General features: G+C 33.4%; 2 protein-coding genes across 2 annotated transcripts; one reads left to right on the top strand and one right to left on the bottom strand.

Moving 5' to 3' along the window:
• Positions 1-5,358: 5,358 nt before the first annotated feature.
• LOC144547201 (cation/H(+) antiporter 19-like) lies at positions 5,359-11,379 on the top strand. The gene is made up of 3 exons (XM_078295788.1): positions 5,359-5,747; positions 8,644-8,872; positions 9,176-11,379. Exons 1-3 carry the CDS (start codon positions 5,523-5,525, stop codon positions 11,125-11,127), a joined length of 2,406 nt encoding a protein of 801 aa, XP_078151914.1. The 5' UTR covers positions 5,359-5,522; the 3' UTR covers positions 11,128-11,379.
• A 526-nt stretch (positions 11,380-11,905) lies between these two features.
• Positions 11,906-13,241, bottom strand: LOC144547657 (uncharacterized). The gene is made up of 2 exons (XM_078296353.1): positions 12,635-13,241; positions 11,906-12,375 (listed from the first exon to the last, which is right to left on the bottom strand). The coding sequence occupies exons 1-2, from the start codon at positions 13,176-13,178 to the stop codon at positions 12,116-12,118; spliced, it is 804 nt and encodes a 267-aa protein (XP_078152479.1). The 5' UTR covers positions 13,179-13,241; the 3' UTR covers positions 11,906-12,115.
• Between the last annotated feature and the right edge of the window lie 2,845 nt (positions 13,242-16,086).

Here is a 16,086-nt window from a genome sequence, read left to right as displayed (position 1 = left end):
AAGGTTGAATTCTCTGATTTCTATAGAGTTATGACAACGCCTTAGCTTTTGTCATAAAAATAAAAATAAGAATAGCGAGGGAAACAGCGAGAAGAGTGCTATTCTGATTCATCCAAACATACTCAGGAACAGCGAGAATAGCGTTGTTCTCGCTATTCCTACAAAAACATGGAATAACAAACTACTTTCTCAAATGTTCAATCGTTGTTCTCGCTATTCTAAATGTTCAATCCAAACAACATTCCGAATAGCTTTGAGTTAACGCTATTATTAAATAGTAGCTATTCTAACTATTCTTAACCTACTATTCTCAACAGTAGCTATTCTAGCTATTCTCTAGTGCATCTAAACGTACCCAATCAGTAACTTGTTATTAATCAATCAATTGTCAAAATGTTATTTGCACTTTTGCCTAATGTACTTGAACAAGAGTATCAGATGCTTTCAACTGGTTTAAGTGGGGATCGGATTCTTTATTCTTTCTTAGCCTAGAAATTATTTGTGCGGGTTGATAAAGAGAGAACTTTACACTATATAAGCTAATAAGCACCAAATACATGCGAAAGTTTCATTAGAACCCAATTATTCTCGCATCGTATATAAATTTAATATATGGGCTTTAATTGCCGTTTCTTTTTCTTTCCTTCTTACTTTTATCATGTGGGCTGGACTGGACCAGACCAAGACACCATGAACTGATATAAACAAAATTTAGTGACAATGGAAATCTCCAGAAGCGTCCCTTCAAAATATCAAAATATGGATTGTACGTTTGCCCATGCAAAAAAAAAAAAAACAAACAAACAAAATGATGTCATCAAAACATCGGTTGTTCTTCCACGAGTAAATCTTTACAAAATCTGAACTACATCAACTATTTATAAATATTGGACAGCTAGCGTTAGTTGGAATTTTAATTTGATTTGAAATCTTCCATGAATGTTATGTATAAAAAGTAGAGCTAGCTAGAATAAAATATTAAAAAAAAAATTAATTTTTATTAATAAAAATAAGACTTTATACCATGCATATCAAGCTATTATACTTATCATGTCAAGTTTTTATACATAACATGTCAAGTTTTTTAAAAATTCAAAATGCAGCATTTATACATAGTATATCAAGTTTTTATTCAAGAAATCAAGTGTTTATATCTAACGTATTAAGTTTTTATAAATAACATATCAAGAAGAAAAAAAATGACGTGAATATAACTCAAAAGTATTTTTGTATAGATCTCATTTGAAAGAGAAAATTTACAGGAATGTGTAATTTTAGATTCGCAAGAGTTCTCACAAATTGTCAAAAATATAACGAAATTAATTATAGAAAAAAATGAAAAAAAAAAAAAAATCTTTCTTTTATACAAGAATAGAGGCGTGATGACCTGAACGTTTCACTTTAATTTAATAGTATAGCCTAATAATAAAATGATGACAATTTTTATGTCTGCCTAAAATTCTCTCTTTCTAGCTGTTTCTTTCCAAAATTAAATTTAATGTTAAGCTAAAATGTACCGCACATGCCTATGTACCCTTGATTTTAGTGGTGACATATATTCTTTCATACCAGACATGCTAAAATTATCATCTCACCAGACTATTTTGTTAAATATAAACCTTACCTAAGCCCTAAAAATTAAACAAAAGAAATTGTCTCTCACCGAACCTAAAACATTCTAAATATAATACAAAAGAAAGTTACAGCTAAATTACAACCGCATGAAACAGACCTAATAAGTATATATATACTGCTTTCAAATAACTACAAATATTAATTGGCCGGAGAAAGCTTATTTTGTGAGTTTCGATTATCACTCGTAAAATAATTTTTTAGAAGTACCAATTCGAAAAAAAAGGTAGACATTCAAATAACCATCATCCACTGTTGGAATCAATTAAATGACACAGCTGGTAATTAATTAGTAAGCCCTACATGAAACTGGCCATTTATTATCGATATCTTTTTTACCTTGCACTAAATCTTTTTTACCGTTGCATTAAGTGATTTTCTACCTATTAAGAAATAGTAGAAAAAATTATAATAAAAAAACATTTCATTCATTTCATATTAAACAGCTAGCCATGTTTATTTTTTATAAAAAAAAAAAAAACTATTTTGAAATTCTAACTTATATAATTGTTTCTCCAATAATAATAACTTCTGCGAACATGCACAAAAACATTTAAATAATTTCAAAACCACTAACCAATGAAAATTAGTTGTTGCTTGTAAATACGAATTGTTAAATTGTTAATTATGCTTTTTAATTAAAAAAAATTACGCCGCTACATGTTAAGTATTATAAAATTTTGAAAAAGTAAAATACGTGAGACTGCCATGCATGTAACAAGTTCAAATAAATTTTGGGGAATCAATAAGATTAAAAAAAATTAGGAAGAATTAGGAATGAATAATATCAAAATTAAGCAGATCAAAATATATATAATGTTACAGAATATTTAAGATGAACAAACAATTCAGTATCAAACTTATAGAAAATTAAAAAATATTATTGAATTTTTATTATAAACTAATGGTTTTTCACTTTTTTTGTAAGAAGAATTTCTTCATATAATTTATTTTATTTTTTTAAGTAAATATTGGATCAGTTATCTAACTATTTAATATTTAGAAAAAAAAATTATTTAGGTTTCAAATATATGACTTCTCATGCATATTGCTTTTACCACTAAATTAAAAGCCGATTCTCATGAAAAGAATTATGTATTGTATAGTTTATTGTTCTTCAACAAATTGTTATTCTGGCCAATGCAGGAAAGTTTTTAGACATGAAATGAGTTAGGTGATATCGATATTTGTACTACTTTGAAATTCATATAATATTCTTTTTTAGAATCAGTAATTGTCCGAGACAGAAATTTACATCCTCTTAGGCTGGAATGGGATCCGGTGCTCTTGAAACCCTGCTCTTTCTCTGCTATTCTCTTTATCTCTCTCCTCTTACTATTTCTCCCACATGATCTTCTTTCTCTCTCTTTTCTTCTTTGAAGAGAGATATAGGAAGAAAACGGACAGCAGGAGGTTGCTTTTCTTATTAGAAAAGCAGTAGATCATCTTCCCCCTCAAGCTACTGACTTGAGTACAATTGAAACGGACGGTCCACGATCTATCTTTTAACTTGGCACGAATCTCAAAGCACATATAATATTGGCCAGTGCCATCTCAAATAGGCACTGGTTGAGAGTAAATCTGGACCATCCGTTTCAATTGTATTGAGTTAGGTATCTAAAGAAGATACGGATCAGGCAAAGAGTGTGCTTAAAGTTGCATCGAATGTCAAAATAGAGATACGTCAGTCTCCGTCCGAGTCCGAATAGTCCAGAAATTCTGAAGTAACTCAAATTTTGAGTTTAGATTTCGATCGTACAATCATAATTTAGGCCAATCCAATTCAAAATAAAATGCACGGAATCTTTAACATTTTTTGTCAAAATAGATCTGACAGTCCGGATTTAATATTCGTGCTCGTGTAATAATTCTGACTCCGTCCGGAGTTAAAAAGCATAACAAATGAGAAAAAAAATCTTCCGCGCCAAATAGTAAAGATTAACTTTCCTTAAATTTCATGAAAGATACACATTTTTGTAGATAGCTTTTATTAAGGGCAAAATAGGATAAAGAGGAACAAAATTTCTCTGAGCACTGAAAATTTAAAATGTAGTGCACAGATAACAATCGTCAACGGTACTTGACAAAAATTAATGCTACAACTGGTAATCAATAAACACTATATGAAATTGGCCATTTATTGTCCATATCTTTTTTGACGTATGCATTGATTCTTTGACCTATTTTAATGATATCGTTGCCTAATAATAAAGATGACAGTTTTATGCCTACCTATAATCACTGTTTTTAGTTATTTTTTCTCCAAAATTAGATTTAATGCTAATGAACCGCACATCGCTATGCACCCGTTAGAAATAGAGAATTGCTATAGACAGCCAGAGTGTACCTAGGGGTGTCAATGGTACCCTTTTAACTGTTTACTCGACCCGTATCATATTAGATAAGATGGATATGAGTATGGTTTTTTTTTTTCTCGTTAGCTTGTCAGGCACAGTTTTGGATAAGAATTTTTTTGTTAGCTAAACGGGTAAATGATATTTTGTACCTGTTATCCTATTAGGTAATTATATAAAATAAAATTATATGATAATGTTTTAGCAATAATTAATGATGATAAAATTTATTTGGGTGATATTTCATATGATAATTTGAGCAATTAGTAGTGTTGTACTTTTGTTATTTAGTGTATGTTTTATGTTATAAGAAAAATATTAAACATGTTACTTTTATTAGTATGCCTTAATATATTTATTTAAATAATTTGAATTTGTCCGAAGAGAAATTTGTGCTTTTGAATTCTCTTGTTTTATAAAAAAAAGTAGTTGGAATTGATTGCACATTTGTTTTTTTTTATTAGTAATGTGATTGTATATGTGAGAAATGATTGAGTTTTGATGTTTAATTTGTAAAATATAATAAAATTAATTATTATGTTAATATTATTCGTTATTCATCCGCTATCATTTCGTTACCTGATAATTTAACAAGTAAATGTAGGGTTGGGTGTGGGTAAAATCAATTCTTAATAGGTATGTATGAGAATATAAATACTTCCATCCTACTTGAATCGTACTCATTGTCACCCCTATTGTACCCCTCCAGTGGTTACATATTTCATACAAGACATGCTATAATTGTTATATGATGCGAACTATTTTGTTACCAAAAAAATATGAGATGAAGTTCATATATCGTATTAAAAGGTAATTTCATAATTTTATAGCAAAAGTCTTGTGTTTTTTATTAAATGATTCTAGTACACTCAACATTTTTTAAATATTATTTTTAATAATTGAACATGTATCTTTCCAAAAAGATATAAAGGTTTGTGCTACTAAGTCTGTGGTTCTAAAAGAAATTCTTAATTTTAGAATTGTAATTTTAATTAATTTTGCATACAACATAAGTATCGAGATATAAATAATTATATTCAGATATCAGCGTCTCCTTCATAAAACCTCAATCTGTTGGATCTTTATCGGTTATTATATTGTAATGTCATTGACATTTAAATTAAGTCCAAAAAAAGTTTCTTATCTTGTGATCAGAAGAAAAAAAATGATAATATGCGACATAGTTCATCTTTGATTTTTTTATGCTAACATGTTGCTTTAAAATAACAAACAATTTTCCGTTAAAATCAACTCATATATTATATATACTCTTGGGTATACTTCTGTAGCTCTCTAAAATTACGATGGCAACATACATTTTTGCACCGTTCATAGACATAATAGTTATATGAACAGGCAATCAATTTGGGTTCCAGCTAACAGCGCCTCCTCTTCCAACCTCTTAAAACGAACGCGCGTGCGCGTAGGAGCTCATAGAGAGAAAAAATAACAGCGGAGGAGAGATAAACCCAAATTAATTATCATTTCCTCTCCCATCCGCTCCTCTTCATCGATCGATCCCTCTCTCTCTCCGCGATGGCCTCGGCGGTGAATGCAACCGCGATGGCTGGAAATGCGACGAAGCTGACGTGCCCTACGCCAATGAAGGCGACCTCAAACGGGTCATGGCAGGGAGACAACCCGCTCGACTATGCGCTCCCTTTGCTGATCCTTCAGATATGCATTGTCGTTGCATTAACGAGGTTTCTGGCGTACCTTCTTCGCCCCCTTCGCCAACCACGCGTCATTGCCGAGATCATTGTATGTTTCTTTTTCCTTTCAATTGTTTCTTTTCGTGATCTTTAATTTTCAAGATTGGAAAAGAAATAACGCGCTCCCTGATTAAAACAATATATGCTATTAGTTTTGGAGTTGAAAAGTAAATAGTTTGTATTCGTAGTTTTATCTTCTCTAATTTAGCTCTTTTAGAAACCAAAAAAAAAAAAAAAAATTAGCTCTTTTTGTCGGAATGAAAGAGAAAGGAAGTTATTGCATTTTTTCTTCTAAAAGCTACTACATGCTATGATAATTTGATCCAGTTATTTGTATACAGTGTTACGATTATTTTAAATCAATAAGCTGATCTTCTTTGTACTTACGGGATTGTACTAAATAAAATAAACTTATATTCTCTGTTTTTGCTTTAATCGATCGGCCACTAATTGTTTTGAAGAAAAAAAAATGTTATGTTTCATGAAATTGGATACTTTATCAATGAACACAAGGGGTTAGAATTTTATATTGTTTGTTGACCGAATATTTTCTAAAGTCTCTCTACTATGAGTCTATGACTGAGACGTGGCACATAAGTTTTCATATTTAATGATGGTTAGCTGTCATATTCAGTACAAAGTTGACTTCAAAAATAGATACAACTAAGAATTGTCACATCAAGCATTGGTCTGGATTTATTACGAAGCAAATCAAATAAGTTTCATTGGATCTGGTGAATTTTTAATGTCTGTGCTGCTGATAAGTTTTTTTTTTTTTTTTGAATTTTTAATTTATTATAATAGAGGAGGGTTCAAATGCCTCCATTTTTGTGCCTCCATCATGCCTTCATTTTTTAAAACTTTAATAACTTAAAATTTAAATCTTAAAATTCAAAATAAAACCGTTGGATATGAACTATATCATTTTATCTATGCACTTGTAAAAAATTATGACATTTCAACTTTGTTTTGGTTGTCATTTTGAGCTTGTAAAAATGTATACTAATGTGGATAATTTCTAGACGTTGATTTTTCAACTTATTAATTCACATAAAAGCAAAATAAAAATGTGATAATTTTATATGAGGCATATAGAAAATAACATAGATCACATCTAACGGTTTTATTTTGAAGTTTAAGTTTTAAACTTTGAGTTATTTAAGTTTTTAAAAATAGAGGCACGATGGAGACACAAAAAATGGAGGCATTTGAACCCTCCTCATTGTAATAAGCTAATATTTTTATTTTTGAAGTACAAACCAGTAGGTACGTATAGTTTGACTACACACATCCCAAAATAAATTTCAATGCACTCTTCGCTGAAATTTAACCGTGAATATCTACTATGAAAGACTATATCATTAGTTCATTACTGTTAGACCTTAAGCCTCGTGACATAAGCTAATTCCTATCTATTCACAACTTTATCATCTCCCTAATTTGAATGTTATATGCTATTAGTTCGGGAATTTAAAAGCACTTAATAGTTTTTATTCTTATTTTATTTTCTCTATTTTTTACTCCATGAAAAATGTAGCTCTATTTGTCGGTACGATAGAGGAAAAGGGAAGTTCCATTTTTCTATTCGCTGGTGATCTGATAGTTTGATTCATTTTTTTTTGTATATAATTCTATTTTTTTAAATCAATAAAACTATATTCTTTGTGCCTATGGGATTTTACTAAAAGTAAATAAATAAACTTCTCTTCTCTGCTTTTGCTTTAATCGGCCACTAATTGTTTTCAATAAAATTAAATAAAACTAATACTAAATGTTGTGTAACTTGTGTTCTATGAAATTCAATATTTAGTTAAAGAGCGCTTTCACATATCTTTATTAAGAGTCTGGCTAGTATAACATCAGTGTCATTTTGGTCTATATAACACCAACTCCAAAACTTATCAAATCGATTTTAAACGGTAAATTCAAACCGTTCAAACCGATCTACCTTATTAGTTATACGTTTACATCAAAATTTATATTTTTTTTTCGAATTTATTTAGTATCAAGTCAAGCGGTCAAATGTATGAGTTTTTAAGTTTAATTTAATAAATTTATTTTTCAATATTTTTACCGCTTGATTTGATACTAAAATAACTTGGAAATATAAAAAAAATTATATATAAATGCATCACTCATAAAGTAAATCAGTTTGAACAATTTGAATTAGTCATTTAAAATTTATTCAATTAATTTTAAAGTTAGTATTACATGGTATTATATTAGCTGAACTCCTTTATCAACGGTATTATATTAGCTGGACTCCTTTATCAACGCAAAGGGACTAAAGTTTTAAATTTGTCCGTTTGTCTTCACTTTTGGAAGCTTGGAATCAAAATTTGTCCGTTTGTCAAAGCAAAGAAAAAATAGTTGGTAGACTGGCATTTTTCTCACTAGTCATTCCTAAGTCCTCTATTGTGAGTGATGCGCGACAAATAAGTCTATTTTCCCCAATATTTTTTCCTTGGTAGATTAGCTGTCAAATTCAATGCAAAAATGAAGTTTTACCATATCAATTAACGAAGGAAATTTCAATAACTCAATGTATTTGTTGCTCACTAAATGTGCTGCATCTTATAAGATTTTACAAAGTTATTATATGTTCAAACAGAGTAAATGTCTAGAAGAACAAGTAAACTTACATTTATTTCCTTGGAAATTATTACTTGCAGTTGAGAATCTGGCATATATACAACTTCACTGACAGTTTTTATATAACTAATATAAAGTTAAACCATATCAAATCAACAATTGCCAATTTCTACCGCATTATAAATGAAACCTTCATATAAAGATGAATAGTCCAATCTAGTGCAAATTCGGTTATGAACTTATCAGTATATATTAATCATTTTTCCTCTTTCTTGCTGAGGCTTGTAGATTTTAAATAAATCGCAATATTTATACTTCCTAATTTCTTTTATGTTTGTATATTAATATTACAGGGAGGGATTTTACTTGGGCCATCAGCACTAGGCAGAAGCTCGAAGTTTCTCAACACTGTATTTCCAAAGTCAAGTTTGACAGTGCTAGATACAGTGGCAAACATCGGACTTCTCTTTTTCCTCTTCTTAGTTGGTCTCGAGCTCGATCTCCGTGCCATACGCCGTACTGGCAAGCGTGCTCTTGCAATTGCTGTTGCTGGCATCTCCCTTCCCTTCATCATGGGAGTAGGTAAATATATGCCAATCTGATTAAACGTATTACTGGTATGGATAAATTTTTAGTAGGCTGAGCACATATACCTTGAAATTTCAAATAATGAATTGTTTATTAACCATGGAAATTATTGGTACAATCTATGAACCATGGAAGGTATTTCTTTGCTTACAATCTATGAAAAGACATGTCAGATTCTGTTCATCCTCTATTCTTTTGGAACACATCATAACAGTACTACTGTGACAAGATGATGTTGACTATAAATAGCACTTTTAAGTTTTGAGGTCTAATGCACAACTGATTTTTTAATAATAGGGACTTCTGTGGTACTACGCAAGACCATCTCTGAGGGTGCTCCAGGAACCCCATTCTTAGTCTTCATGGGGGTAGCACTCTCCATCACTGCCTTCCCAGTACTTGCACGTATTTTAGCCGAGCTTAAGCTCCTCACAACTGATCTTGGTCGCATGGCCATGTCAGCTGCAGCAGTAAACGATGTGGCAGCGTGGATTCTCCTTGCACTGGCCATTGCCTTGTCAGGTAGTGGGTCCCCCCTCATCTCTATCTGGGTCCTCCTATCAGGTACAGCATTTGTCATCTTTGTAGCCATGGCCATCAGACCAGGGCTTGCGTGGATGGCACGCCGATCACCTGAGGGAGAGCCCGTGAAGGAGAGTTATATTTGTGCAACACTAACAGCTGTTCTAGCTGCCGGATTTATAACCGACACAATCGGGATCCATGCACTTTTTGGTGCTTTCATTATTGGCATCGTCATGCCGAAAGAGGGACCTTTTGCAGGGGCACTTATTGAAAAGGTGGAGGATCTCATTTCCGGCCTATTGCTCCCTCTCTACTTTGTTTCAAGCGGGCTCAAAACAAATGTGGCAACAATAAGTGGTGCACAATCATGGGGGTTGCTGGTTCTTGTCATTGCAACTGCATGTATAGGCAAGATTGGCGGTACTGTGCTTGTGTCCCTCGCAATGAAGGTACCAGCAAGGGAAGCCTTGACCCTTGGTATTTTGATGAACACCAAGGGGCTTGTGGAGCTTATTGTTCTCAATATTGGCAAGGATCGCAAGGTGCTGAATGATGAAACATTTGCAGTTTTGGTACTGATGGCACTTTTCACCACCTTCATAACCACACCCATTGTCATGGCAATTTACAAGCCAGCCAGGCGGGCCCCTCCATACAAGCACCGTACAATCCAGAGGGTCAACAAGGACAGTGAGCTGCGCATTCTTGCTTGCTTCCATGGCAACAGGAACATCCCAACTCTAATCAACCTCATAGAATCATCCCGTGGGACCCACAGACAGGGCCTTGTTGTGTACTCCATGCATCTAATGGAGCTTTCTGAGCGCTCCTCCGCAATCTCGATAGTGCACAAGGCACGGAGGAACGGGATGCCGTTCTGGAACAAGAACCGTGCAGAAGGTACCGACCAAATTGTGGTCGCCTTTGATGCATACGAGAAACTAAGTCATGTGTCTATTAGGCCAATGACAGCCATCTCTGACCTACAAACAATCCATGAAGATATTATAGCTAGTGCTGAGCAAAAAAGGGCGGCGCTAATCCTCATCCCATTCCACAAGAATCAACGTGTTGACGGGTCTATGGAAACCCTAGGTAACGACCACCAGAACATCAACCAACGTGTCTTGCGCCACGCTCCATGCTCAGTTGGGATCTTGGTGGACCGCGGGTTTGGCGGCAGTGCCCAGGTATCAGCCAGTGAGGTGTCCTACACCATTGCTGTTCTATTTTTTGGTGGGCCCGATGACCGTGAGGCCCTCTCCTATGCATCCCGCATGGCAGAGCATCCAGGCATAAATCTAGTTGTTCTGCAATTCATTTTCAGTTCAAAAGATGGTGCAAGCATCAGTGTCTCTATGGATGACTTTGACGGCTCTAGTGCTGACGAGAAGTTCCTCAAGGAATTTAAAGCAAATGTGGCAGATGTCAACAGGTCAGTCACTTTTGAGGAGAAGACAGTTAGCGGAAGGGAAGAGGTGGTGGAAGCTGTGAAGGCCGTTGGCCGGTGCAACCTATTTGTGGTTGGGCAAAAGCCACCGTGCATTGCATTAACCCAAAAACAGGACTGCCCAGAGTTGGGGCCAGTTGGATCGTACCTGGCTGCTTCTGAGTTTTCGGCAGTTGCATCTGTGCTTGTAGTTAAACAATATGATCCCACAGCCCAAAGAGATTCGTTCACAATCGAGGGGACATCTGGCGAAGATACAGATGGAGCATTTTAAGTGAGGTTAAATTGTTTATTGTAGATGCAAATGACAAGTCCTTGTGTGATTTTGTATCTGTCAGTAATATGCATACTAAAGACCCTTTGACAGCAGGGTTGTATGAGATAATCTAAGTTAACAAGTATCTGTGCTGTAATTTGAAAGGTAACTAGTTATTTTATCTTCTAGCAAAGATCATGCAAGAATCTGGTATTTAGAGTTTTATGCTTAAAATATAGGAAATAATGCAATAGTAGTACTCTGTTATGATATGATATGCTGACAGAAATTACTAGAAACTTTTGCACTACTACCCTGTGTAAGGCCTTTCTAAATTATAAGCTTAGAGTGTGCTGGTATCTTTATTGTTGCAAAAGTTCCATTAACCCTATTTTGCATTTGTGATGGGAGAGTGAAAATTTGACAAATACCACTATATAGTCTGGTGCAAAGGCAATGCTTTGCAGGATCGGAATCGGGATGGATAATCCCTTATGGATATTAAACAGGAGAAAGGTGTAGGTCCGATGCCCATCGGACCTAATTTGGTTCCGATGGGCAGATATACCGTCTAATTTGCTTCAGGATTTGTGCGCACGAATATTAAAGCAAACGCGAAAGTTGTGGCGCGAATCCTAAAGCCAATCTGACAGTGAGTGAACCCGTTGGAACCAAAGTAGATCCGATGCCCATCGGACCTACTCCGTTTCCATTAAACAGATGGTGGCCTCACCTACAATTTTTTTATCATGTGATGCTCCAAAACAGGCAGACCAAAATTGTAGGACATAAGAAAGAAAAATAAAGATTGATTTGACAGTTCTAGAGAAACAATATAAGTTACCAAAAATCATTACATATATTTATCTTTAAAGTGAAGGTCATATGTTTAGGTCACTAACTCGGTGTCGAATATAATCTACACGTGGGTTTTCTTAAACCCCCCCCCCTCCGAACACTCTCCATCCTATATCTCGCTCCCAGTAAGTCATACAAATGCACATTTTCATTTGTCAAAGAACAATCTGATGATGCTGTTAAACATATACCCTCTTTTCACAGTGCCACTTCTAACAGACTTTTCATCAGGCTCAAACCCTTTCTTTTTCAACTCCTCAAGTAACTCTTTTCCTTCTTCGAATTTCTCTTCCGACACATAAGCCTCAAAGACGGACAGGTAGGTACCTACATTTGGTTTCATGCCACGTGTCACCATCTCAATCAAATACTTGCCAGCCTCAGCCAATCTACTCTGTTTCGCCAACCCTTTGATAACACAAGTATAGATATATCTTGTTAAAAATTTAGACCATTTTTTTTATACTACTCACTCAGAAGTACACTAACAACCAATTTACTAATTCAAGCATTTTACACGTAAAACTTCACTTGGACAATTTGTCAAACATCTATGGTGCATAATTCATGAGGTCACATAATATGTTATCCCAATTCTATCAGTGTTATATAAAGCATTATACATTAACATAAAACTGAGAGAAAACAAAATAAAAAAAAAAGATACCTTTAATCAGAACCGAAAAGGTATATGCATTTGGCAGCACGCCACAAGCGAGCATCCTTTCGCAAGTCCTTAAACCATTTTTCCAGTGGGTCCCACCAGCATTGACATAGGCCTCGATGACTGCTGTGTGGGCCACCACATCGGGCATCGTCCCTTTGTCTTTCATGACACTAAACAATTCGAGCGCCTCGTGCGTAAGCCCATCCTTACACAATCCGTCAAACATCTTGATGGCGTGGTTGGTTAACCCTTCGGTACGCATTTTGTGAAAGATCTCTTGGAGGTTTGTTGGGTCAGAAGGTTCGGGTACAGTGGTCTTGTTGCTAAACGGATCGTATGGAGGTGGGATATTCGATTTGTCTATGGGAGGTGGTGAATTGGATTCGGACTCGGGTTCGGAGTCGGACCAGTCAAAGGAGGCGGTGGTGTTAGTAAAGCCAGAGGTGGGAGGAGAGGAGGTGGAGAAGGAAAGGATTGCGCGAAAGGGTTTCAGAGAGCGAAGGCGGGTTGTGGATGACATCAAGGATCCGATTCGAGACGCCATCGCTGGTGTTGGATTTGGGGAGAGTGAATGCAGATGGCAACTAGTAAAAACTCGCCTGTTCCATTGTAAACTGACAGCGGGTCCCCTCAACTGTAAAGATTTACTATTCACCTGAGGGCCTGAGGCTGAGGCGCTGCAGGCGCATAACTATTTTCCTGATAAAATAATATTAGAATTCCCGTATTTATTTATCTGCACTTAATGATAAATTATTTAAATATTCTACATAATAAGTATGAATAATTTTATAAATATTTATTGTAATATAATATGAAGTCTTATATAATCTCAACTTATGTTATGTGGCAGTATCAGTATGTTATGAAAATATTTATATCGAGCATTTAAAATATTTAAATATTTCCATCATCAGATGAATATTTTTATAAAAAAAAAAATATTTTAAATATATATTTAAGGAGTGCAAATGCCATTAACAATCTGTGATGGAAATTCATGAGAAACTTTAAAAGTGATATGTTTTGGAAAAAAGATTATGTAAATGTAAATTCATACTATTAAAAAATGCAGCGCAAGTTTTTTCTTACAAAAAATGGTTTCAATGAATAATAAATTTTGGCTTTCATATGTGTTACATGCTTTGCATTTGTCAAGAAATTGTACATGATTCATATTTCTCAAAAAAATTCAAAAACAATTTACACATGTTGCGTTTGTGGATGATGGATGTGCTAGATTTATACAATTCGAATCATTTATCTTCTGCTTATACATTTCTTAACAAATATCCTTCTGTTATCCATTTTTTGACAAAAATATTTATCTTGATGGAACCATTGCAGAGGAAAAAAATATCATTTAAAGTTTATGTTTTCTATTGAAAACAACATTATCTTAGAAGAAAAATATGAAAAGAACAAAAAAAATCAATCAATTAGTTGCTCCTTTTGCCCTACCGCCAACCTGAATTTTAATACATTTATGCAACTAAATCCTTATAAAAATCTATGTGTTTTTTCATAGAAAATTGCATAATTAGGAAAACTTCAAATTTCTGTTCCTAATTTAAATTAAGTTTCAAAATCAATTCTGCAAAGTACAGTTTATTTCTTTAAAAAAAAAAAAAAAGGTTTAAATAGCGTTTATCACGTTATAACGGACTGGCTAAAAAAATAGCGATATACTCAAATAGTGGCGCTATAACGCTGATAGCACTACAGCTTTTATTGTCCAAAAACACTATAGCGGCGCTATTTAGAATTCGACATTGTCAAATAGAAAATAAAAGACAGCCGCCATATAATGCGAGAAACTCTGCAAGCAAATCTTAATATAATAGTAGAAAGACATCTAATAGATTTGATTTTAATATAGTCGGACGAATCGCCGACATTTTTATTAATATCTACCTTTAATATTATCAAATCTTTATCAAATATGCTTTCAAAACCTAGATTTTTTTTTTAAAATGTCCAAACCGGTGTCGTTTTAGAATTTTTATTTCAAACCATGGCCGGTTTGAGAATTTAATTCTTTTTTTTTAAGAAACTATGAAATTCGATTACTTTTTTAAATATTTGTTAGATTACTTTTTTGATGTATAATTAGCATAATTATAATCAAATGTTTAAATAGTGTTTATCGCGTTATAGCGGAATGGCTAATAAAATGGCGCTATGTCCATATAACACTGCTATAGTGTGAAATAGCGTTGATAGCGTAATTTAGCGTCATTTAAGACACTATGATAGCTTTGTAATTTAGCATATTTACCGTATTTCTTCTCAGTGAATATATCGTCTCTCTTTGCGTAATTTAGCATCCTTTAGTGTAATTTAACATAATTTCAAGTTATTTAGCATCATTTAGCGGCATTATAGTGCTATTTAGAACCTTAATTATAATGTATAATTAGCATTATTATACTACAATACGCTAAATTACTTGAAATTATGTTAAATTATGCTAAAATACACTAAATTATGCAAAGAGATAAGTGATCTTCACTTATCTAACATACGCTAAATTACGCAAATAAATATGGTAAATACGCTAAATGACGAAGATATCATAGTGTCTTAAATTACGCTAAATTACACTGTCGGCGCTATTTCGCACTATAGCGGTGCTATATAGGCATAGAGTCATTTTCTTATCCATTCTGCTATAATGGAAAAAATGTTATTTAAATCTTTGATTATAATTATGCTAATTATATATCAAAAGAAGTAATCTAACAAATATTTAAAAAAAAATTCAAACCGGCGACTAGGTGGCCGGTTTGGGAATTATTATTTTTTTTTTTTTTGAACCGGCCACCTAGTCGCCAGTTTGAAATAAATCTCAAAACGGCCACATAGTAGCCCGGTTTGGACATTTAAAAAAAATAGATTTTGAGTTTAAATAAAATAGATTTTGAGTGCAGAATTGATAATTTCTAATTAAAGTTGGATATTATAAAAATGTCGGGACGAATCGTGGTTTGCTCATCTCTGAAGCTAAAAATGTCTCTGAGTTCATTCTTATCAGGGCATTATCGGATTCAAGTCACTTAGCATCATGGCAGCTTTACTAAATTCATTTTCAATTTGGTGTCAGACTCGGCCTGGTAATTTTGTTTCCAATTCTTATCCAAGTTTCCAACAGAATACGATTCAAACAGTCTGGAATAGAGAGGTGGAATTGAACCACTCCTTCAGCTTGGATATTTCTCTTACAAATACTATATTTTTTCTTACACACATTATAAAATTTATATTTTTAATAAAAGATAAAATAAGTTTTAACAGAAAAAAGCAATAAAATAGATAAATTTACGAGTTATTAAAATTTAGAAAGATGAATATTATACAATGAATTTTAGGAGGAGAAATACATAATTTCAAAGTTTTTGAAGGACATACACAAAATTCTCCCTAAATTTCATTGTGTTTATTTAGTTATCAGT

Source organism: Carex rostrata, chromosome 31 (assembly GCF_964058835.1).
Source record: "Carex rostrata chromosome 31, lpCarRost1.2, whole genome shotgun sequence".
NCBI lineage: Eukaryota > Viridiplantae > Streptophyta > Magnoliopsida > Poales > Cyperaceae > Carex > Carex rostrata.
Note: the sequence above shows the minus strand (reverse complement) of the source record. Positions and strands in the feature narration are given on the sequence as shown.

Excerpts from the sequence above, each read along its gene's own strand:
- LOC144547201 (XM_078295788.1), top strand. The coding sequence starts at position 5,523 with ATGGCCTCGGCGGTGAATGCAACCGCGATGGCTGGAAATGCGACGAAG. Across the intron at positions 5,748-8,643 it reads GCGTCATTGCCGAGATCATT|GGAGGGATTTTACTTGGGCC; the intron begins GTATGTTTCTTT and ends TTAATATTACAG. Across the intron at positions 8,873-9,175 it reads TCCCTTCATCATGGGAGTAG|GGACTTCTGTGGTACTACGC; the intron begins GTAAATATATGC and ends TTTTAATAATAG.
- LOC144547657 (XM_078296353.1), bottom strand. The coding sequence starts at position 13,178 with ATGGCGTCTCGAATCGGATCCTTGATGTCATCCACAACCCGCCTTCGC. Across the intron at positions 12,376-12,634 it reads CTTTTCGGTTCTGATTAAAG|GGTTGGCGAAACAGAGTAGA; the intron begins GTATCTTTTTTT and ends GTGTTATCAAAG.